At 41.4% G+C, this 25,104-nt stretch overlaps 2 protein-coding genes across 6 annotated transcripts; one reads left to right on the top strand and one right to left on the bottom strand.

The window, feature by feature from the left end:
* Positions 1–2,242: 2,242 nt before the first annotated feature.
* cdc42 (cell division cycle 42) lies at positions 2,243–20,573 on the bottom strand. 2 transcript variants are annotated; one of them, XM_076268809.1, is made up of 6 exons: positions 20,493–20,573; positions 10,513–10,656; positions 10,338–10,410; positions 8,746–8,855; positions 7,645–7,842; positions 2,243–3,722 (listed from the first exon to the last, which is right to left on the bottom strand). In XM_076268809.1, the coding sequence occupies exons 2-6, from the start codon at positions 10,615–10,617 to the stop codon at positions 3,633–3,635; spliced, it is 576 nt and encodes a 191-aa protein (XP_076124924.1). In that variant the 5' UTR covers positions 10,618–10,656; positions 20,493–20,573; the 3' UTR covers positions 2,243–3,632. The 2 variants fall into 2 exon arrangements, with proteins under 2 accessions (XP_076124924.1, XP_076124925.1); XM_076268810.1 differs by lacking the exon at positions 2,243–3,722 and adding an exon at positions 3,760–5,374.
* A 707-nt stretch (positions 20,574–21,280) lies between these two features.
* ap5b1 (adaptor related protein complex 5 subunit beta 1) lies at positions 21,281–25,000 on the top strand. Of its 4 annotated transcripts, none has more exons than XM_076269078.1 (3): positions 21,281–21,309; positions 21,578–21,720; positions 22,179–25,000. In XM_076269078.1, the coding sequence occupies exons 2-3, from the start codon at positions 21,580–21,582 to the stop codon at positions 24,810–24,812; spliced, it is 2,775 nt and encodes a 924-aa protein (XP_076125193.1). In that variant the 5' UTR covers positions 21,281–21,309; positions 21,578–21,579; the 3' UTR covers positions 24,813–25,000. The 4 variants fall into 4 exon arrangements, with proteins under 4 accessions (XP_076125193.1, XP_076125191.1, XP_076125192.1 ...); XM_076269076.1 differs by having other exon boundaries at positions 21,284–21,380; XM_076269077.1 differs by having other exon boundaries at positions 21,286–21,370.
* Positions 25,001–25,104: the final 104 nt, after the last annotated feature.

The following is a 25,104-nucleotide window of genomic DNA, read 5'->3' as shown; positions in this document are numbered from 1 at the left end:
TCAATTCCAACCCCTGACAATTGAGCATTATTAAATGTCATCTGAGACACAGAAAACATGAGCACGTATGAATGCAAAAATGCAACTTCATAGCTCACTCTGCTAAAAAGCTGTCAAAAGAAAAGAAAAGAAAAGTTTACCAAAGGTCTTTGGTTTCAAAGTAACTTTAACAAGTCAGACAAGTGGACATCACTTGTGAGCTTATCTGAAGTACACCTTTGGAATGAGCAACAGCAAGTTAAAGGTCAGGTCAACTTTACCTTGAACTGACTTTGCAATGGCCTGTTCAGGCCAGCAAAAGGGTGACACCATCTCCCGAATTCTGTGTGGACAGGTATGTTACCCTTCACATGTGCAGTGGATGATGTTATCAGGGTAGTGAGTGGATGTTGGCAGGCTGAGGTAAGCAGACCCTGTCAGGCTGAGGGTCCGTATCGCAGTGGCCCTGACTGTTCCGAGGCAACGCTCGCAGGTGGGCACCCTCAACACTCCAACACAGGAATGTCAGCCATCCCCACACGTGTGATGATTAATTGCTTGGGTTGCCTATTTAGTGCAAGTGCTCGCTGACGGCGAGCACTCCAGAAACGCATGGAATGCTTTTTTTCCCTCTCTCGCTCTTTTTTTTTTTAAATGATGAAACTGAGAAACTTGCCACAGGGGCAATCTGCAGAAGCACTCTTAAGTAGGCCACTTTCCACGCTTACTGGGTTCTATACACAACTCTCAATGTTGAGACCTCACAACAGGGTATTGAGAATATTTTGGCCATCATCTTCAATTTGTTAACTAAAGGGACATCCTGAAGAATACTTAAGTATTACTTCAGGAATGCTTGACAGGGAACTAATTAGTGGTTGTCAAACAACACAAAGTTTTTAAAAAAATTCTTGGAGGAACAGTATAAACCCATGTATCAACAGTTGACACGCCATCCATCAATAGCCTTTTAGATGACAATAAATGTAGAGAGGGGACATCCAAGTATCCACTTTCATTAGCAACTAGAGTCAAACAAGAACATTTGGGATGTCTCCTCAGTGTTCTTCTCAGAGTGCCATTTCGCAGTGTAAGCTGTCTGAAGTACTTTTCTTTTTTACTTACCTGCAACTGAACAAACTAAAAAGTTGATGGCTTACTGCTAGGACTATTTTTAGAACAGTGTGATTTGATCTGCCCCCTCAGGTCGTATTTCTCCAACACATCACAGAAAATGTGACCAAAAGTCTTTGGTCACTTGTAACTATACAGCACCCCCTACTGGTCCTCATCAGTTGGGGCAACTTATTTAGTCAGGATGTAGTGTTAAACTGTTTAGTGTGCTTCAACTATTTAAAATAATCTGATATATATATATATATATATATATATATATATATATACACAAGTTGTGTATACTATTCTATAATGGTGTATTATCAGACCAGAAGAGTCAATTCTAATTAGTCGATGGTGCACCCTAATCACGGCCCTTCTTTGCCGATACGAATGACCTTTTTCATGAGTGCTGTACCAATTCATCCAGTGTTGGTAATATATGCCTCAGCCTCTTTTGAGTGAGATTTGGTGGAAAGAATAGGTCCATGGATTAGTGAAAGTAATGAAAAAATAAGATCACAGTCATCAAACAGGCAAACGATTCCAACAAGCACCCTTGATCACACAGAGGAAGGTAAAGTTCCACGAATGAGTTGCTCAGAAGCCCTGGTCCCGACACTCTTAACTAGCACAACTGTTTGACTGGCAGGGCACTGAACTGTTCACTACAGATTTCCAAAGAGAAGGAAGTGAGTGAGGAAGAGCTTTCTGGAAAGTCACACACAAGCCCTTGAAATATTTGTAGTGTAGGCCTAGAAAATCTGCAGTTGACAAGGCTAATCTAAATCAATACCGTATTCTGTTCTAAAAGTAGTTTAGTATAATGTACAAAAAAAAAAAATTGGATTTAATATGGCTTTGATTATTATAGATGTAAATTCAATCAATTTTACTGCCTAATAATTGTCAACCAAATGAAATACATTTCATTCAGGCTTACTTGACCTACTAATTCTCAACAATCCAATGCTACTACTACCATTACTACTACTACTACTACTACTGAGACGGTCCATAAAAATGTTCTTTTTTTGTTTTTATTTATTCATATTTTCAACTTGTAGTTTCTTGTATAGAATTACAGCCAAAACTCAGACAGAGACACCATATCTCGAACATCTCAGAGAATACCTGGGAAATCTGGTAAAGGCAATTAAGGTATAAGTTTAATATCTTTGAAAAGAATGCATATACAAGACAGACTTCATACATAGAATTTGGTTTTCCACCAAAACAAAACAAAACGAAACAGAACAAAAACAAACAACCAAAAAAAAGTTTGCATGACAGACTGCTAGAGTCCCCCAGACTCTGATCCACCTGTGGAGCAACATTTGGCTCTGGAGGGAGGACTTCGCTTTTAGTATTCTTCATTCTTGTAATTATTTGAAATGACTGACAGGTGGATCAGAGTTTGGTAGGAGTCCAGCTCCTAACAAATTGAAAAGAAAATAAATTCATAAGATTATAAACAGCACAAAGACGGAAAAACAAAACATGAAAAAAAAAATTGAAGACAAAAAGAAAGAAAACAAAATAATAAAAAAGTGGAACCTATGACTTGTCAGCTTACATTATTATTTGTTAATGTTAATCTACAGCACAGGAACATCACCCATGGCTCACTGGATTAACGCCTCCATGGTCCCTGGCAATGCAATAGATCACACCTCCTGTACTAACACTGTTAGAAAGTTCTTCCTGCTTGAGAAGACAACTTTTTCTCTGACACTTAACACCAATTCCCAAATAAAGCGTTTCATTTGTTTAGTCACTCAGTTGACTACTCAAGACATCTTTCCTCCTTCAAACAGAGGTGTTGGCAAATTAAAAGAAATAATAATAATAATACAGGAACAAAGCTTTGCAAGCACTTCAGGTGAGGCTCTAGCTGAAACCCAGGGTATGTGTAGATAAGGGTGGGGGGCCATAGAGACTAGGGTTCAAGCTGTAAGTCAGACCTACCGGGTGCATTTCATAGGGGCAGATAGGGGGGTGGGGACTGAGGAGTTGACAGTTTAACGCCCGGGTGAAATGACTGGCTTCAGAACCCTCTGCTATGGCTCTGGAAGAATCTGCGGAGCTCTCCACCGACACTGGCCCAGTCCCCTGACCGTAAGACTCAAGCCAAGGACTCAAAAAGGTTCACCATGAAGTGCAGAGCTAAGATCAAATCTCAGTCATTATTAAACGTTTTTTGGGACTAAAAATAAAAAAAGGTATTTAAAAAAACAAAAACAGAAAGTGTCTATTTTGTCCACTATGGCATACACAGGGCCATCGTTTGAAACTTCATTGCAAAGCAAAACACAACCATAAACACTTGTAACTAGGAATAAATTGCTTTAGGGTAGCAAAGCTGATGGGCAGCCTTAGCAGAGAAAGGGAAGGAGGGGAGTTGGGGTAGGTGAGGGGAAACAAAGTGTTAGGATGTGTGTGAATATACATGTACGTATGGGTCTGACTGTAAGTGTGTGTGTGTACGTGTACATATGTGTATGTGTGTGTGGATGCAAGTGTGTGTGAGTGGGTTCTCATAGCAAAACACATTTGCGCTTCTTCTTGGGCTCAGGGGGCTCCAGGGCTGCCAAAATCGCCTCGTCAAAAACATTCTTTAGTCCTTTCTGTGAACACAAAGCAAGGGGAGAGACATGGAGGCTCAATGAGGGAGGAAATCATAATTACCGACACTGAGAGAGTTAGAGAGTTAGAGAGAGAGAGAGAGAGAAAAAGAGAGAGAGAGAGAGAAAAAGAGAGAGAGAAAGAAAAACAAAACGGAGTGTTCTGGCGAACCATGACAGGGCACCCTTTGACTTGGGGTACTGGGCGGATGGGAGGAACAGGGTGGTAACCAGACCACTGTGTTAACACAAGACAACGAACACGTGATGAAACAGACACACACAGAAAGACAGAAGACATTGATTTCCAATGGGCGGACTGTCTGTTGGCAAAAAAAGGAAATCACTACAAAAGGATTTGAAAGTGAAAGGGAGAATGTGTGTGATGGTATGCAGATTTCAATTGCAGAGTTTTTAGACTGATTTGTTTTGAGATGTGCAGAAACCAACCAGCCGTTTGGGGGTACACCAAAACCAACAAAACAAGAAAGTGGACATCCAAGAGAGCACAGGCTCAGACACACAAAAAATATATCCCACAAAACCACATACAAAAGGAAATCCTTGGAGAGGAATTTGAGGAACACCAGGTTTCAATGCATAGGGCAATTTAACCATCTCTGTGGTGTCTAATCAGGGATTTCTTATCACAAACCCAACTTTGAAAAAAGATACTGTTTTGAATGTGCACATAATGCAAGAAAGAGATAAACACCAGTTCACGTTAATGTTTATGTTGACCTTTATTAATGTCACAAATCATTTCACAAGATTTTTTTTTTTTTTAAATATTACTGAGCTTTAATACTTTATTTCTCCACACGATCTCTGGATGGGAACCAATCCTGATAGCAAAGTCTAGCCATACATAATTCTGATATCATAGTCTATGATACATGGCCATAGTAGTAAATAATACATCGATGTAAAGGAATGAGTTTAAAAATTGGCTTTAAGAGCGGAAATGTGGCGGCGCAGCAGCTTGCTGTCGTGTTAACATTGGACTACTTCCCTTTAATTCTGGTGAGCTCTGTTCAAATCATACTCAAACCCGAGAAACACAAGGCAAACAGGTCGTTAACGGAAATGTACATCCTCATTGGTACCTCCGGACAGTTCATACACACACACACACACACACACAAGCACTCTCTTAACCCTAGGCACCGCAGAGAGGTCGTCCCCACTGGGCGTACGGCTCTCGGCACTGGCGTGCAGAGGAGGCGGTGGGGCGGAGTGCCCTGAAATGCTTTCAGACAGGAAGAGAGGAGCAAAAAACCAAACGCAGAAAAGGACATAGCAAGGCCAAAACCACAGCAAGAAAACACAACAAAAACAACCCCCCCCCCCCCACCAAAAAATCTAAATGAATAAATAAAAAAAAAAGTTTTGGTAATGAACGTGGTTCACATTTCAGCACAGTTTTGGTATGGGGCGTGGGGTTGGGAGTGCCAGGGAAACTCAGGAGCTGAAATCATTCTGAACAGGAGGTAAACCAAAGGAAGCAGCAGACATTTGGGAGGAGGGAAGAGGATGGGGTGGAGAGGGGGATTTAGAAAGCAGGCTTAGAATATACAGCACTTCCTTTTTCTCTGTGTTTCTGGTGGCTCAAGGGCAGCTAGGATAGCTTCATCAAATACATTCTTCAGACCTCTCTACAAAGACAGAGGGGAGAGGAGAAAGAAGAAAGCACCAATGTTAGCACTCAGCCTACGGAACAGGTTAGAAGCAGACAGAGAGAACTATATAGTGGAGTTTCAGATTGTACATCTGTGTTTCCCACAAGTCTTAAATGCAAATTGAGTGGCGTAGAACTGCAGTCTAAGAAAATAATGCTTCTAGGAATGCATTTAGTTTCTGTTAATACACCATGGAGTCCCACCAAAGCAAAGGTTATGTGTGGGAAACACTGAGCAGAGAGAGAGAGTGCAAGAGAGAGAGAAAGAGAGAAAGAGAGAAAGAAAGAAAGAAAGAAGAGAGAGAAGCAAGCTAAATGAAGCTGCTTAACAGTGTACACCTCATTAGACAGAGGTAGAGGGGGGGAGGGAGAGAGAGAAACTACAAAGCATTTTAAGTACATTCAGTTGAGGTAGAAACTACAGGCAGAAATCAGGTTTGTGCTGAAGATTATCCTCAAGATGCTGACAGAGGACACTAGGCACACTAAGCATCTAGTCGGTGACTGAAGCAGTGGATGTTTGTGTGAAGGAAAGAAGTGAGAACAAAGCGAGCCAAGAAGATGGCCTACAGTCAGATTTGCCTGCACCCCAACCCCCAAGAAATGCTCTTAATCCTCTTCAAAGAGGGATGTGTCAGTTAAGCATGTGCAAGACCCTCCCTCAGATCAGCTTCCAGTGCTGGAGCTTGCTGCTGTTCATCCAGCTATATCTACTTTATAATATTCAGTACCTTCAGCATGCACCAAAACAATACCATGCATGCACATCATCAACTTCTTCAGGGGACAAGATAGCAATTACAACAAATTGAAGATGAACACCCAGAATCTGACCGCTCACACCATTCCTGATATTGTGTTCTCTTCTTTTCTAGAAGGATATGTAGTAATCAGCTTAAGAAGGGCGCAGTGGCAGTGTAAAATAAAATGCAGCTGAATAGGTTCATCTCCCCACTGAGATATGAATGTCAACAGAAATGTGCCAGGCTATGGCTCTGCTTTGCATTTCAATAAAATATCAAACATGACATACTGTAGACACAGAGCCAGACCAGAGGTGCGTTCAAATTCGGCAAACAGTGGTGAACGTTCGTGGTGAACATGTATTTTTTGAACAGTTAAATTTGAACGATTTAGTGTTAACATTTCATTGTAACGATAATTGCATTGTTGCCTTCGCCAAACTCACGTCCAGTCCCACTGTATGTTCGCGGAGAACTACGTCTTCCTCAGATTGTTTGGGATTGTTCGCAAACGTTCCCCGAAAACTCAAGGCTAGCGGAAAACTGTTTCCAAACGTTTGCAAATGTTTGTTAATGTTTGCGAATTTGAACGCACCTCAGGCTTTTTGGATGCTGGGCATGCATGGCCAAATAGTGTTGTGTTTTTGCACACTGTGCTAGTTAATCTACTATGCTGTTAGATCCCTAAAACAGTCGTGCTAAGTCAGTTCACTGCATCAGTAGTGATTGAATTTTGGTCTGGTTTTGTCACTGATAACAACTATATTTAATTTCTCACTGGATAAAATTGTGTGTGTGTGAGGGGGGGGGGGGGGGGGGGGGGCAAGAACCATGAAACAGACTGGTTCTTCTGCACCGAGCTGTGTCATCTAACTGTGCCAAGGAAATCACGCTGGGCTCAGCCAGCAATTATTCTGCGACAAAGCCCAGGCAAGCGGAAATGCCAGTATAAAGGCTCACTCACCGTGCTCAAAAAAAATTGGCTGAACAGTGGAAAGGCACCAGACAATATTCCCAAGCATTACACCCCAACCACCAGTGTCTGAGCATTACACCAACATGCTTTCTTGTCTCCACTTTCTTGTTTTTATTGTTGTTGTAGTTAGTACCATGTCTCTTTCAAGAGTGAGAAAGAAATGAAGTGATAGAAAAAAAAAAAACTTACCTGTATTTGTTTGTACTAATTAGATGGGACAGGCTGATGCACACTTAAACTATGCATGTTAGCAATGCAGACAGTGTAGAAGTTGCTAGCAAAAGACGCTTCTCACCATGGGGTTTAGTCTTTTTGCTAGTACACCCGCCTCCTAATCCGTGCCCAATCCATGCAGTCAACACAAGAGGATACACTACCACCTAGTTTGGATTAGTGCTGGCTGTGACTGGTGCCGAAACCAGTGTGTGAGAGACACACAGATGGCAGAGACAATAGCAACACCCTGTCTGTTGCCTCATTCTGCTTTCTGTTTGTGTGCGCGTGTGTGTGTCTCAGGGACAAACGCACCTGTGTGAGGGCGGAGCACTCCACGTATTTGACTGCTTTGAGGTCTCGGGCCAGCTTCTCAGCCGTCTCCGGGGTGATGGGCTTCTGCTTGTTCTTGGCCAGCTTCTCGATGGTGGAGGGGTCGTCCCGCAGATCAATTTGCGTGCCCACCAGCAGGAAAGGGGTCTTTGGACAGTGGTGAGTGATCTCTGGGACCCACTGAAGACAGGGACAGCAGAACACAACTCATGAGCTGAAGAATGCTGTGGTTTTACTTAGAACACCTTCAAGATTTTAATACAACATCTGGATCTGTGCCAGTAAAAAACAGCCGCTTGTTTTTCTTCTACCTAACCATTATCTCTTCACCACTTCCTCATATAGCGTAGTGTAGGCACTCACACTCGAACTTCTTTGATGGAATGCCTCTTTTGGGTTTTATAACCCCATACAATTATGAAAGTAATATGTGAAGTAAAAAATATTGGCAGAATAAATGCAAGCATGACCAGAAAGAACAGATTAAGGCAACATGTTAACCCTTAAGACCCATTCACACCAGTAACAATAGCGATAACTATAAACAAATATCGTTCTCGTTAATATGAATGACGACATAAACTATAACGTTAACGACATGAAGAACAATATCATTAGGGATCACTTTCAGAGCGATTTTGAGAACGATAAAAAGCTAATAGCCAATCAGAACCCATCAAACTTTAGCAGTCACATTCATTAACACAGTAGAGACTTTGTTTATCGTTGTTCAGTGTGAACGCTTTTATCGTTATGGTTATAGTTACCGTTATTGTTCTTGGTGTGAATGACCCTTTAAATGTGAGGGTTTTTGAACATTCAGTTACAGTAGATTCCATTCTGCAACAATTCAAGGTTCTAAAATTCTATGTTGAATTCAATGAACCCAGATATTCTTTAGAACGTTCATTTTCCAACATTCCCGTCACACAGGTGTGGCGGTACACCTTCAAAGTGACAGATCATGAGTCTGCTGGGAGCATCCAGACTGTAAGGTCTTTCTGACCATCATCAGCACCACTAAAATGGAGCAACAGTTAGTGTTCTTATGGTGTTCTCATTGAGTACTGCAGACACACAAACCTTTTCTTTGACGTTTTCAAATGAGGAGGGCGAGACGACGGAAAAGCAGACTAAGAACACATCTGTCTGAGGATAACTCAAAGGTCGTAACCTATCGTAATCCTCCTGACCTATGGAGAGAAGAGAGAGGAGTTAAGCGTCAGGTCAAAGATAATATTACATTCAGGGTTCCCACTCTAAGAGAAATTATTTTTGACTTTTCCCCGAGTTTCCCTGACAACCCTAATTGAATTTCCATGACCTACTATATAATGAAGGGTACAATATACCGACCAAAGATTTCAAAACAGTTGTGTAGCGTTCAAGAATCAGATAATGGGCATTAAATAAACAAAGTTGGACTAACCACAACTACTCAAGAATGCAGTAAAGCTAATAATCAGATATACACCAATTCTGAGTGGAAATATATTTGTATTAATTAGGGGTGTCACAATTCTCCAAATCCTTGATTCGATTTAACTTTCAATTTTAAAGTCACGGTTCGATTGGATTTTTTGGCCTTTTCCTTTTCTGTTTCGGGGGGCTTTTATTTTGAAACCGTTCCAACGCGAGGTTGTAATGCAATGTATGTTGTAATTAAATGAAACAACACAGAATGATAATTTGATTGTTTCAGCACACTCTGAAGAGACCCAAGGTTAGTGTTCATGGATTATGTACTTATCAATGTGCATTGAAACCATCTTTTCACTTGCTAAGTTGAGTAGGCTAAGTTAGTGTTAATTGGCGTGAATGACAAAATACTTCCACACCGGTGATTTCAGAGTAGCAAGAGGGGCTTTGATTTCATTAGGTTGATGTGTATATTTTAACTGGCTGCAACCTAAAATTAGAGGAGTGTTTGGAAAGTAAATTTAAAAACTGCTACAACAAAATTCCCTGATATTCCATGACTTTGCCCCAAAAATTCAAAAATTCCCTGACTTTTCTGGAATAGACTTTCCAAAATTCCATGATATTCCATGACCCGTGGGAACCCTGTACAATACTACCGTGTGATATCCCTCTGAATCTCCTTTGGTCTTCAACAAATTACCTATTTACAGCCATGGTCAATTCAAATCTATTTGGGATTTAGATGCAAGTGTAAACAGGGTTACTAACCAGTGGGGAATAAATAAGTAGTCTAGTATAGTTAACTTTGCAAACAAAACTGCTATGTGTGCCATGTATTATTTATCAGTCCACAGTTTAACTTCTGGCATCGGTGTCTAATGAGTGATTAACTATGTGCATGAGGATTCTATTGACCTATGATGTTCAGATTATTGGTTTCTCAAGGTTGCCTACCGTCCTAGTCAAGATGAGTGGATTTCTGACCTAAGCTTGGAAGATAGCCATTATTGGAGATTTGGCTTTTACAATTATAGTTTTACAAGGGATAATATATTGTCCGATAGTCATTATTGGAAAATAAGTCCTAACAGGGCGAACAGGACCCAGATGCAAAGCAGAGGCTGTATAATAATGAAATATAAATTGATCACTCAGTTCAGCCTGGTCCAGTTAGCTGAGAGGGCAATGTGTGTGTGAAGGCGTACTGCAAAACTCCCATATGAGACATATAGGAGAATTGCAGAGATGTATACCTGCAGTGTCAAAAAGCCCAAGAGTGTAGGGCTCCCCGCCGATCATAACCGTTACTGCATAGTTATCAAACACCTGAGGACAAAACACATGAAGGGACACAGTGATCAGATGAGGGTAACAGTGGTACCCAAAGGTGGCAAGACAAGCTTCAGAGGTCTAGGGCCACAAACTTACCGTTGGGACATACTCCGAGGGGAACTTGTTGGTAGTGTAGGAGATGAGCAGGCAGGTTTTACCCACGGCACCATCACCGACCACAACACACTTAATCGTCTGCATAGCTGTGCTCTTTCAGGGTCGACTGCTCTCATTCAAGATCTGCCCAGGGGAAGAGAAGACAGAGGAGGGAGCTTCAACAACTATTTAACACCACAATATCTCTTTTGACTGAAGATGATTGACTTCTTCTACATCACTAGCTTAGGTAATAGTTATAAGCCTACTTCTGCAATACTGACTAATGATGACACACAACCCTTTGGCTGTATTTCAGTCAATGAGTTGTGAGTGGTTCCTATGTTGACATGCAATATTAAGCAAAGACTTCCTTCTCTTATCAACTTCACACTTAGCAGCACTTAGTGAACGATGCCTAAATAGAAGGGTTGACGGATGCTTAAAGGAGAATTCCGGTGTGATATTGACCTAAAGTGTGTTGAAACATGATACCGAGTGTGAACGTATGTCTCATAGCCCATCTCGGCTTGTCCCCTGCACTCCAAAATCTGGCGCTAGTTAGCCGATGCTAACAATGGTGGTGCTCCGGCATCGGCCTAGCCATGCAAATAAATCACTGTTTTACACCATTTACGAGGCTCAATGTATCTCCACACTTCATTGGTAGACTTCCGAGGGCCCTGACATTTAAAACGAGACATTGAGAACTTGTGTGGAGTTATTCTACATCATGACAGTAAAATAGACCATCCTTAGTCAATGTACTGCAGCAATTCCTCTCTCGACCTGTAGAAAATGCTGTGAATATCTGATTATGCATGAAAAAAAAATACCGTCATATACCGTGAAACCGTAAGAATTTTGAAAAATACTGTGATATACATTTTTGGTCATACCGCCCAGCACTATTTCCACTTGTCAACTGGATAGTTTTGAGCAGGAAATGGGAATATTTTAATGCCACCATATCAATATGTGAAGAGTGCTAAACACGCTGAATTGGTCAATTAAATATTTAATACCATGTTACAATATTTTCGGCAACATTCAGGCCATCGAATTTCTGTGAACCAAAGCAGGAAGTGTTTGTTGGAGCAAGCGATTTCTCCACCTATGTTATAAGGGAACTTAAAAAGCAATTGATTGTATTGTCCTGGCAGCTTCCAAATAGGTCAGAAGGGCATTTTCTACAATAACAAATATCACGTTATCTATGGGCACAACCATATAAAATTCCATTGATTTCTCCCCCTTTGCCACCACAACTGACGCACAAGGAGGAGGATTTCACTTTAAAGCTTCCTGTTTATGACTACAAAAGAGCACAACTCCCCGACAAAGGATGCAACAGACTATAGAGGATGCCGGAAGCACAAATGGGAGCAGTGCCATCTATTAAAGGTCTAACTGTGGACATGCACATATGCTGAAACAAATGGGGGCTTCACAGCCTGTGTGTGCAACTGTGCATCAGCATGGCATTAACAGTGTGCATGGGCACAAACGTCATCTGTCCTACCATGTGGATTTAAATCTGTCATATTTGACGGAATTTATATGCATACGATGCAGGCATAACAAGGTGACAATTATGGCAGTTATGGCCAGAGGAAAATGCAGAGAAAGCCCTGACCCCTTTGCAATTGTCCTGAGGCAGAGGGGCTGTGATGCACCTGGCTCCCTCCGTGCCTGATTTGTTTTCTTTTGTTTCTTATATTGCAGAGCAAATAAAACAGCAAAACTCAGGTCGGTTATGGCATCCATCATTCAAAACAACAGAATGCAGAGATCAAGGGAGAGGAGAAACCACCTCTGTTACTCTGGGGAAAATCCAGAGGAAACAACTGACCTCTGGAGCACCAGCTTCCCTACTGCCCCCGCCTCAACCACCACCACCACCACCACCACTCCCCTCAGCCTGGCCCTTCCTCGGGCTGGATAGTAGGTCACTGCCAAACAGGAGCTGACGCAGACTGGCGGCAGGCACGCAAACATGGGGCTGCCACAATCACACTGCCGACAGAGGGTGCAGTCAAGACTCTAGCCTGCACAACACAATAAACAAAACTCAGCCCCGGGACAGAGGATGAGCCTGTGAAACTAGGTTCTGGACACGAACCATCGCCTGGTAGGCTAATGGTCCGACGCCCATTGCAGGACTGATGTGGGGGAGAGACACGGACAATGGCACATCCAAAGAGGATAACAACAATGCTGTGTTGGTGGCCTGAGAGGTCTACCTCCCATTCTGTTCAGCGTGTGACCATGTTCAACTCCTTTAAGCAGCATTTGCTTTGTGAGCATGCAAGCAACATTGCAAATTGACCAATCGTTAAGCTCAGGTTCAAAATAAGCACATAATCACAGTAGTTTCTTGCAGCAGAGGTTTTCATCGAAAAGGACCTAAAAAACAAATCCATATTAGTTTGTTGATGCACAAACATTAGCTAAAGCTTGAAGCAAACTAACTATTCATAAGGGCAACAAATGCAAGATGAGTGACGGAGAGGGATTTGACATGTGCAGGGCAGAGCTTCATTTATTTAAAAATGACTAAGAAGCCACTGCTGTGTGTCACCGCATTCATATTCACCCCGACAACACACAAAAAACAAAGAAAAAATAATCTCATTAGAGATTTGACATATGACGCTATGGCAATATCAGCAAATGTAGTTTATGCTGTAAGTTAATTAACAGTCAAAGTGCCTGCCTTTAAAACAAGGATGATGGGACCCTTTTTTAGGTCAAAATACTTCTACTATGGTTATAGACTTGTTTTTGCCCTACCAAACCTTATTTGCTATCAAATGCAGGTATTTGTTGGTCAGCAGGGCCAGCAGGTACTATGCTAAGCATCCATCTTTAGACACAGAGAGGGTTTGGCGCATTCGCCACTGGGAAGGAGAGCAGGCCGATGGATCAGGCAAGACCAGGGGGAGTAGAGAATGTCTGGACTACTTCCACCACGTCCCTGGAGCCCCACCCACATTCAAAGAGCATTCATACGCCATGTCCTAAGACCTCCACTTAGCCCTCTAGCCGAGCCCATGAACAACATCAGCACACATCACAATCTGACAAATAGCCAGACAGTAACACTGACATGTAGCCTCTTTGTGTGCGTTTGCACATGCTTACGTCTTCTGTTTCTACATGTGAACGTTTTAGGCTACTTGCTGTGATGTGAAGGATTACTCAAACACTTTATGAAATACTGAGGCTGGCCTGGCCTGGCCTGTGGTGGCCAACTGGAATTCCATTATTAAAACTTAAAAGTAGCTCAGCTCCGAGTTCCATCACCCTGACCATAGTGGAACAGTAGGGAGCTGAGGCACAGTGGCAGGAAATCTGACCACTGCGCAGAGTGTGAGCATGATCACTACAACAATGGCCACAGCTTGATGGTGCATTCATCAGCCTTCCTGCTATTGCCTGCCACTTCGCAAGCAAATTCCCCACCCCCACCACCACACACACAAAACTTGGAATAGGTTCCATCAGCACAGACAGCAGTACTAGAGTTGGCTTCAACAACACAATCATATGTCAGGTAGGGGTGTGTGATATGGACAAAAAATTATATTTTTATATGTTTTGTGATTTTGACGATAACGATAATTTGACGAAATTCTTAAAAATGTGTTTTAAAGGTCTGGGTTACTGACAGCTCATTATTTATGAATAGCATCATTATTATCATAATCAATGACCTGTGACTTTTCAACCAAATCAACCAATGCATTGTCACTCTGACACATTTCCAATTCTGTCCCCACTCCTGTGTGTGGGCTGGTCTAGCCGGCTACATTAGCTGAGCAAATGGATAACAGTTTCCGAAGAGAAAGTCTCAAGCTGAAGTTCCTTTCAAACCTTTATTTAGGATTCACTTTAAAACTAAGCAGATATACAGAGCATATCTCTCCAATTGCATTTAATGTTTAAAGGAGAAATCTGGCGATATTTTTACATAGATCTCCGTTTCACGACAATCGGTTTTACCTAGCTCAGGGCTTGCCAACTTTTTTTGCCTGGAGAGCCACTTTTATCAAATTTTTTTTTTTTTTTTTTAATCTCAGAAGAGCCACATAAAGACAGTTACAAGAAAAAGTTTAACGTAGGCCTAAAGTTACTTTCATTCAACAGAGGATTTTTTAATACATTTTCTACTAGTTTTAAAAGTAATGTGCAAGTAACTTGAAATGTAAAGTGGAATGACAGAAGTATAGGCCCAATTAGGCTTCCCATGTAGGTAGGGTTGGGTATCGTTTGGGTTTTATCCGATACCGGTGCTAAATCGATACTTTTAAAACGGTGCCGGTGCCGAAGCGGTGCCTGAACCGGTACTTTGTTTGTTATTAAAATGTTTTAAATTAAAATGGTCTAAAGCATGAATTGCTTTTTTTTTTATTGATAAGACTAATTTGAACATGAAATTGAACTGTTATATTCAATTTACTATCAATATCTCATTGCTCCTACGAATAATACATTTAAATGTTAAAACAGCTTGCCATGCATGCACACACATGTAAGCTCTGCTTTCAAGTTTACCCAGTGTAGGCGTTTTGCCATAAGGTATGTTAAAACCGCTTGCCATAAAACTGCCAGGTCATGGACAACGGCATTTGCAAGCTAATCTAACAGGGAACAGGGACTAGCAGTTAATTCAGTGTGTTCTAGGGCTGCACGATATTAGGAAAACATGCGATATGCGATAACATTATTGAGTACAGCGATAACGATATAACTTGCGATATTTAAATATTTAATGTTTTTCTCCATTCTTCTTGCTGCTAACATAGACTGTAGGGTTGGGGGGGGGGGGTAAATGTATAATTACAGAAATAAATGTATAATTTTCTACATAAACAATATAAATATACTGCTCAAAAAAATTAAGGGGACACTTCAATCATACACTGGATTGGTGCTCTGACTGTTTGGTTCTGAGCATAAGAAAAACTTTTTAAGGCGAGTGTTTTATTTTGCAAGAACTGTCAGACATTCTGTGAATGTAGTTTGAGAATGGAGAGAAGGGTGGAAGGTTTCAAAAAATGGGTTTTAACAATTGTGAAAAACTGTAAGTGTTCCTTTAATTTTTTTGAGCAGTATATTATGTAGCCTAGGCTTTATATGGCCTGATTAAAGGACAGCTAAGATACCTACTGACTAGGCTATCGAAGTTGTGTGGAAGAGTGCTCCAAGAAAATCCTCGTAAAAGACGGATAGACAGCCAATCTGAATACTTGTGCACCAACCAGCGGAATATTCCACATTGCCAGCCTTCGCTGGGCCTAGCAAAAAAAGCTAGGCCTACTTAAGCTATATCGCGGCGGTCACTCATCTAAAATCTTAAGTAGCCCAGTCTGTAACCTCATACGCTGCGCATCCCACGTTATTAGGCTACCGGCATGCCGACTACGAGGGCAGCGGAAAGTGAAAGTAAGTGGCTGCGATCGCACAGTCCAGGCTAACGAAGTAGGCTAAACAACTTTTACAAATAACGAATCCTGATTACCTCTCTGCTACTGTCTGGGCCTTTTGCTAAATGCAAATCATGAAATACAAGCCTTACAGTGAAAGATAGATAGGCTATCTTCTGATCCTATAACAACAACGAAAGAAATGGTTTATTTTAACACGGTGGAGAAGGACGCATTTGGCGCTGTGTTTGTAATACGTCGTCCTTTATAAAACCAAAATATTTCCATATAACAGACGTGCTTTTCCTTTAGTCACCAATTCCTCTTCACCTGTAGCCTACCTCGCTTGACTCACTATCTTCAGCCATCACGACTTAGCTCCTGCCTCAACACCTAAAACACCACACACCTAAACTGGTAGGGGACGGGCTTCTAGGGCTGCATGACAGCATCGGTTTGGTAAAATATGTTGACATTCAGAATGTGAATACATCATAGACTGTAGGCCATGGAATGCGTACGGCACAGAAAATGTATCAAAATGTATCGAAAATTAAGTAATCTTTGCGGTATGTCCATCGCAAGCGTTGATATCGCGATAACGATAGATTTTAGATATATCGTGCAGCCCTAGTGTGTTCCCAAATACTTCAAGAAATGTCATGTCTTAATCCATAACACGCAATAGTTTTGAACATGTTAGGCTATATGTCGGTGTTGAAGTGTTTAGATTCCCAGCGCTAGCCAGGCATTTTAACAGCAACTATGGCTATGCGCTAACACCAGTCAGCTGAGTTTAATTAGCGATAACGTACGGAGATGGTTTCGTAGCCTCTTTGACAGCTCAGTGACATCAGGTATGTAACCTACATATTTATGTTTTTGCCAGCGAACTTTTAACATGATCTTCATATTCATTGTGATGCTATATGGGCCTCATGCACATGAAAGACTAGGCTAATATCATGCCATTATGTTGTTTAGAACACACCGTGAAATAAAGTTTTCACCTTACAACTTTGCTGATAACATTTCAGATAAATGCCAGTTAGCGCATTAGCAAGGATATTGTGTAACATATAGGCTACTGTTGATGTTGTTTCATAGCCTTTTGCTTGTGTGTAGTTAGGTCCACTGCTAGATTTTGACAGGAGCTCACGATGTCGCTTTAAAGTAAGCTACTTGGGCTAACGCAAGCTGTCAAACACAGCTGTCCACTGGTATGTGGTGCACCCCTCTGGTTTATACATCCAGTGTTTATGTTAGCTATCGATAACTGTGTCTGGATGTGTTGCTATCAGAGCAAGACATTAGAGATGGCGCATGACATTCAGTGATGCCTCGTATAAAAAAATTAATAAAAAAAATTAATAAAAAAAATGGCACCGAAATGAGGCACCGAAATCCACGTTGTTATTCGATGCAGTTACTACCGTTTGCGTCGGCACCGGTGCCATATTAGAACCGTGTTTCGGTGCCCAACCCTACATGTAGGCTAAACACCACCCCCTATTTTCCCACTGTCCTCAATTTTCATTGACATGTCATTGGCAAAAAATCGAACATTAAGCCTACCAGAGATTAGATTTGGTGATGGCCTTGGATTCTGGCTGGCTCATATTCAGTGAGGTGAAGTTTCATGCAAGAATTGAGGCTGTCATCATTTAAGGGCAACTCCACGCAAAACTGTCATATATCCATAACGCCAACTAAATAGCCTACCATGGCATTGTGTTGGCATTATGGATGTGACAGTTTTGCGCAGAATTGCCCTTAAACGTTTCACGTTTTCATTTCGCGTTTTTAGAATCAGTCTTCGGATGGAAACTTTCCCATTTCAGCCCGCTTGTGTTCGCACTCGCAAGATGTGGTCGCTGACATTTCCTTTTTGACATTTTCCTTATCTAGCCTACAGCAAGTGCACACATCAACAATAACAATAAAAGACAAGTGTTCTCGTTGACTGAAATGGAGGGAAATCTGTGATTTTGTTTGATTTTGACATGGCAATGAACCGTGAATGTAACAATATTGTGCAGGCTACGGTTACGGAGTCAAGTGAGGTGGGAAGTTATTACTCAGATAGACCTACGAACTAAAATAAAATACATTTTAATTAAATAGGCCTACTCATTATTATTTTCAAAAGCTGAGCCGCATCAGAGGGATTAAAGAGCCGCATGCGGCTTCGGAGCGGCGGGTTGCCGACCCCTGACCTAGCTCGAGTTGCTAGTTCTAGTTAAAGCTGCTAAGCACTCTGGGGGCATGAACATGGGGCCTCACGGACATGCCCCCAAAGTGTAGTGCTGTAGCTGCCTCGATGTTTTCAAGTGTTTTTTTTTTTATTTAAATACTCGATAATGTGTGGTCAGTGGTAGTGTCATGGTTAAGGAGCTGGGATAGCATGCAGTAGGATGTAAGTTGTGGGTTCAATTCCTGGCTTCCGCCGTTGTGCCCTTGAGCAGGGCAATTATATAATATAATAATAATAATAATATCGTTGACATATGTAAGTCACATAGACAACAGTGTCTGCTAAATGAATAAATATCTGCTAAACAAATAAATGTAAATAACATCCATTTGCACATTGTTAAAACGACAATCACAATATTATCGTAGACTAAATATATTGCGCACCCCAATGTCCGGTCACAAAAACAAATCACTTAAATTCACAAAAGAGACACCACTTAAACCAATTAGCCCTTTTTTTTTTTCATTTACAGTCTCTAAAGAACTTTTGGATAACCACAGTTCAAACTGGTGCAACAGAGGTAACAGACAGAATCCTCAGTGTCACTGTACTCATATACCAAAAGTCTGACAGTCTATTGCTTCAGAATACCTAGAACTTATTGTCACTTCTATTCTGCCCTAGGGCCTTTCCTGTGATGGCACAGAACACACGCCTAACAGGAAGTTGTATTTCCTAACCGATTTAACACACAGGAGGTCTTACACACTTAACATCTCTGGGCAAGCAATTTACAGTGAAGGCTATTGAGGTGTTTTGACACAGACCTGTGAAAGCTTCAGTTAAGTGAAAGCTTTATTAATGAAAGCTTCAGTTAAGTGGACAGTGTTTAAAAAAAACTCTGTAGCTTCTCATCCCCAAGACTCATCATGCTGTAGAATTATGTCAGAGAAAGTCAACCAAAACCGAAAGATATCCAAAACTGAAACCTGTGTAACAAGCCATAAAACAACAAGATATTAACTGGCGAACTGGCACATTCAAAATCCAAAAAAAGAGCAATCATTTCACCCTTTCCACTCTACACCAGGGGCATCCTCACCAAATTCAAGTATGAATAGAAGGCATAATCTTCAACACCTTTAGTCCTAACATCAGACACAAGTAGAAGTATTAGTTAAACTTAAGTATTATTTCCAAGGTAATGGGTATATCGAAGTTAGATTGATGAGAAAGTTGACATGAAAAAAGTACTAAATTACATTAACCTCACAAAAGTAGCTTTCTGTTCAAAATACACATTCAGACAGAATATCAGCAATGATACACAAAGGCATCTCTCGGAAAATGTAAATATTAATGTTAACTATTTCATCACAACTAGGAGCGGATAGGCCAAAGAACTGAACTAGCTGCTCCTCTTTAGCCCCTCTTTCCTGAACTAGTGCTAGCTGGCTCACAGGCCTGTGTTTCTTCCGGTGTGGCTAATGCCCAGTCGATACATTGACCAAAATCTGTCTGTTGCTCTCATAGCGTTTCTTTCGTCTCTTAGTAATTTCGTATGTTTCGGTTTGGATATCCTCATCGTTTTTTAAAACACGTATTAAAATAAACATGACAAATAACCCTGTTACTCTGAAAACCATATCGATAACGTTAGCCAAGTCACCAAAAAACAGTGGCCTTGATTAGGATACATTAACGGGTTGACGTTAACTGTTAGTTACTCCCTAGACAGGAATAGATTCCTATCTATTTCATCTGGTCTAAACTAACTAACTTTGCGAACGCCATTTACAAGATTGTAACGACTCTTCCCTTGTTTAAATGCAATGTTGGCTACAATCCGACGACGGCCTCGAACATTTTTGGCTTAACGTTAGTTAATGTTAACGTTAGCTATTTAACGTTAAGTAGCTCGATCAAATGCCGCAATCGCTGTCGACTTAACGTTAGCGGCGATATATCAATTCATGTCTTTGGGCACTTGGGGAATGACGTTAAGTTAAATAACTCTGGACATCTCTGGTAAACAATATGTATCGTAAAAACATAGCGATTAAGGTTAAAACTGACGACTTTTCAGAGACAGCTTCATAGCATCTCCCTGGTCAAGCTTCCTTTGCCGTCAGTTAGCAAGCTAGCGATAATATTAACGCTGGTTTGTTAGCATATTGGCTAGCTAGCAAGCTAACATTAGCTGCTGTCATTTGGCATAAATAACATGGAGCTAAAATCATCATACACATTCACATTTTAGAACTGGTGACGCACTAAGATATATTCAGACCACGTCGTCTGTTTTCACTGATAAACATCAACGATATATTCCAATATAACATTTTTCATCTTACCGTATCCTTTCTGTTTGTTTCTCTGTGCCGGGCGTTGGCAGGTCCGCACTAGGGGTTTCCCTGACCACTGTACAGGGGCACGTCGCGTTTTGCGCAACGTCAAGTATTCTTTAATTAGCATAACCAGATCGGTGTGTGAAGATAGATCTGATAGCCTACATAGATGTGGATGGTATATCCAGTATCATATTCAGTGTATATGAATCTAATACAGTATATAGTATTGCATTATACTGCATAGTACATTTATGTACAGGATATCATATCACACACACACACACATACACACACACACACAGTTTATAACATTTCTTCATACATAGTAAATTATGTTTTGCAGATGGTTAAGTACGGTTCATGTATACAAGAATGGACATTTTAACCGAGAAAGCTTAGAATGCTAACGAATGTCGGTCGTATTGCAGTCGTTATTTTACAAGCCCAGAACCTAATTTTAATCCCGAGAGATTTTTTGACCCAGTTCTTTCTGCAGACTGCAATACGACAGACTGCCACACGATGACCGCATTGAGTTGCAGTTGCATTGGTTAGAAACAAGGTCAGTCAAGTCTTTCAAAATAAATGGATCTAACAGCTTGAGCTGTTGCGATTTCAAGGAGTGTCCCTCCAGAAATTAATTATGTATACATAAATGTAATGCACAATAGCCTATTTCAGGTCTTGGATTGGAAAAGTAGTCCAACTGTATTTTTAAACGAAATACGTGGGGACCCTTACGATACCAAAATATAATCGTCGCAGAATCACATGACCTTCATCACATGATTCCCAGGCAGAATTGGTAGCCTAAACCACGGTAACGCTGTGCAGTTTGGATATGGATTTTTAAACAATTATCCGCTATTTAAAGGGTATTAGTAAGTAATAGTAAGTAAATTGTTGTTTTAGACACAATTCATATGTCAGTGCTTGTAACTATTGGACCTAGGTCAAAACACATAAAATATGACACTTGCAGAAACTCTCAAATAATAGGCCTATAACTAGCACTCTAGTACTGTTTACCTATATGATAACTAGTACTTTACTAAAAACTACTTACAAAAGTGTTATTTATGTTTCAGCAATGACGTCCCTAACCTGGAGTCAAAGAATATCTGCATTTTCACTGAGTCCCTCTCAGTTCCTCTCCAGCATAACATCAGATAGCTTCCTGGCGGAACTCCTGCGCGAACTAAGAGATGACAAAGCCAGTGATAACACAAAGGTATACATTGTTGACAAGTTCGGGCTTATAAGTTACATGTTAGAGTTTACTTGACCTTATTTGTTGTGTCATGAGCTATGTATCATTGATTCATAGCCATTCAAAATGTTGGGGGTGGGGGGGGGGGGGGGGTTGGACAACAACAACAACAACAACATTCTTTGGCTAGGTTTTCATTAAACCCTGAACATTATAGGTTGATTAAACCTCGTTTTAGTGTGATACTAAAGTGCAGTGGTTCAGTCAAATTGAAAAAAAGAAAAGAAAAAAGGCCTACAGTGTGCAGTGTGTGCATTGACAGTGTGCCTACAGTCTAGCAGGGTAGACTGGTGTAACTGATAATATTTCAGCCTAGTTGATCTTATAATTTCTTATGAATATATGCTACAATGACACAGGAAAGTAAGTTAAATCAGCATGAGGTTGTGATAAGTACCCCTCTCTATCTATTTCTGGAGGTCCTCCTGCTGTCTCCATTCCTGGAACATCCCACAATCCTCTGCCCCACGGTCTCAGTTGGAGAGGAGACGGCACTGGAATTGATGTCCGTTCTGGCCCAGACGCCACCAAAAGCTGTCAGTCTCAAATGCAATCTGATGGTAGCCATATCTACGGTCCTCATTTGCACAACCTGCATGGAGAGACAGCCCAAGGTGGCAGAGGATTACCTGGACCAGCTGTTTCACACCATTGAGGACACCAATGACCACAGGGGAGGCTTGTCCCTCCAGCCCATCCGAGCCACATCCTGTGAATGCCTACGGGAAATGGAAATGAGTTACCCAGGACTATTGTCACAGAGACTAGAAACCCTTTATCAATTAAAGCAACTGGAGACCACTGTGGTTCATCAAGCCTATAGTGCTCTTTACACACTGACCCTCAAGAATGCTGTTTTTCTCCTCTGTCAAAAGGAAGAAGTTGCTAATGCTGATCTAAAGACAGTGCTATGTGCAAATGAGGGATTTGGATGGAAAGCTATCCATAAACCTTTGCCACATGCAATCTTTAGTCAAATGGAAGAGATCCCACAGCTTAGGACAGGTGTGGACTGTAAAGAGTTGAAATCAATTGTGTCTTCATTATTGGAAGAGTCCTACCTTTTAACTCCCATGTCCCAGGCCGCTTTGCTCAGAGAGCTCGTTGATATTGTTTCTATGGTACCATCCTTGTCCCCTGCTTTGTTCAAGTCCCAGCTGTTGCGGCTGTTTGGGACAGCTCAGGTGGAATTGGTGCATGCCACGCTGATGATGAAGAGTGCATTCACTGATAGTCTCTTTAGTCCTGATGATGAGAACTTCTTCCTGAAACGTCTTGTGTGCATGGCTCAGCATCCACTGCTCAATATCCCAGAGAAGCTCTTCTATATAGACTGTATACGTCACTTCCCTGAGAACAGACCCATCTCCAGCCAGGGAGATGAAAGCCTACCTGTGCTGGTCACACCTCGCCTTACAGTATCTCTCCTGCCGACTGTATTCAATGATAGTAGCACCATGCTTTGCCGTCTGAAACTCATGTGCATGGTGTACCTGGAGGCTGACGAGGGAGAGGACAGCAAGGGGGTGGCCTACTTATTTGATCATTTGATGGCACTCCTTAAAATAGTTGATAACCATGGTCGCAGGGAAATGGTGGTGACGGCATTTAGAGCTGTCTTTATTTTCCTTACTTACTTTTCTCAAATGGAAAACCTGCCAGAAGTGCTTATTCAGAAGTTATCAGAGCTGTATTCAAGGCAATGCCGTCTTGCTCCAAATTTAATCAACTTGTGTGATAGAATTCAGGGTCGCATGGAGGATTCCGTGTGGTCCGTGAAATTGCTGAAAAGCTTGCAGAGATTGGTCGTGGATATGCCCCCATCTCAGTTGACTCTGCAGAACTTCAGCTGGCATCTCAAAATCCTGAAAAGAGCAGCAGTGGAGAAACAGATACCTCAGGGAAGCTCCCTTTACTTTCTGCTCAAAGTCCTATACCACTCTAGCCTCTGTGAGAGGGGAGGTTGGAAAGTAGGTAATGCAATTCTCGCGGTGTGTCGCAATCTACTCCTCCATCCCTGTATGAATCAGGCCTCTGTATCAGCTGAGTTGGCTGATTTGCTTCACCACATGGCTGGTCACTATGATGACACAGACATCCGAGATCATGCCAGGTTTTACTACACCTTGCTCACAAATTTGTCATTGGAGAAGCTGTCAGGAGTGTTGGTGCAAAGTCAGGAAGGAGGTCAGGCTAAAGTGAGATCTTTGTCTGCCATCATGGCTGAAACAGAAGGGCTCTCCAGTCATCTCACCATACACCCAACCTCAGGGCCAGTTTTACAGTTTGTGAGGCTACAGCATGTCAGTTTTCCTCCAGTGACATTCTCCACAGAGGACACCACTGCAGTGGAAAACGTCCTGGACCATTATAGGAGTCAATTTAGTGATGCAGATTTTGCCTCAGAAGTTACCCTAAAGTACAAACTTGCATACCTAGGTGAGACAGAACCTTTGTTTGAAAAACTTTTCTCAATCTGTCTGAGCTTTGACCTGAAAGACTCAAATTATGAAGACATGTGCGACATCCATGTCCCATGCCTGTTCAGAGACAGGAAGCCCCCTGAGGTAAGTCTCAAGCTGAAGCCTAAACAGCCCTACCCAACATGCTTTAAAGCTAGTGCAGTGTTCAGCACTGAAGATGGACTCACTTGGCAAACTCAGCTTCCTGATGTCAAAGTGTGCTTCCCAGACATCTTTTTGCCAATGCCTGTACCTGTAGGTTCATCATCCTCCTACAAGGAAGATGTTTTTGACCGCCTTTGGGAAGACATCTGTGCCACAGAAGCTGATAGGTCAGCAATAAGCTTATTCTGTTTTGAGGGCAAGGACAATTCCCTTCAAGAAATGAACAAACAGATTTTCCAAAACTTCCTAATATCCGATCCATCTGACATAGGCGAATGCAAGGTCTTGTTTTTCCTTCCGCCTCGGTTTCATATACTATTTAGGATAAATCTGACTGAAGATGCTGTCAAAATTGACATAGGAACTGACAACTGGGAACTGTTACCTCATATCAACTCTTACTTATTGAAGATAACAGAGAAATGAAAATGTGCCTCATTGATTAGATGCCAGTGTGGTATGTGATGGTAACGTTTTTTGTTGTAAATATTAATTTTTTTAATCATCTTTGTAATTATTAATATGTAACTTTATTTGAGTGGTTTCAGTGGCACAGTAGTCACTGAAATGCTCATTTATGTGTTCTGTAAAGTAATAAATGTCAACTTGTTATATACGGTCTTAACTATTGTGTGGTGAATTGGGAGAAACCAAAAAAGTCTGCAGTCCAGGTGGTAATGGAGGTTTTACTTCAGACAGAATTTAGTAAGAGTTTAAT

Source organism: Alosa pseudoharengus, unplaced genomic scaffold (assembly GCF_046254945.1).
Source record: "Alosa pseudoharengus isolate Yale_2024_CS ecotype anadromous, Long Island Sound unplaced genomic scaffold, YU_APseudo_1.1 YU_APseudo_1.1_scf_5, whole genome shotgun sequence".
NCBI lineage: Eukaryota > Metazoa > Chordata > Actinopteri > Clupeiformes > Clupeidae > Alosa > Alosa pseudoharengus.
This window is presented reverse-complemented; position numbering and strand designations above follow the sequence as displayed.

What these genes read in the sequence shown, in the direction of transcription:
- cdc42 (XM_076268809.1), bottom strand. Translation starts at nt 10,617, where the DNA reads ATGCAGACGATTAAGTGTGTTGTGGTCGGTGATGGTGCCGTGGGTAAA. An exon ending in CCTCGGAGTATGTCCCAACG is followed by an intron (nt 10,411 to 10,512) that starts GTAAGTTTGTGG and finishes TTTTGTCCTCAG; the next exon opens with GTGTTTGATAACTATGCAGT. An exon ending in AGTGCTCCGCCCTCACACAG is followed by an intron (nt 3,723 to 7,644) that starts GTGCGTTTGTCC and finishes TTGTGTTCACAG; the next exon opens with AAAGGACTAAAGAATGTTTT.
- ap5b1 (XM_076269078.1), top strand. Translation starts at nt 21,580, where the DNA reads ATGACGTCCCTAACCTGGAGTCAAAGAATATCTGCATTTTCACTGAGT. An exon ending in AAGCCAGTGATAACACAAAG is followed by an intron (nt 21,721 to 22,178) that starts GTATACATTGTT and finishes CTATTTCTGGAG; the next exon opens with GTCCTCCTGCTGTCTCCATT.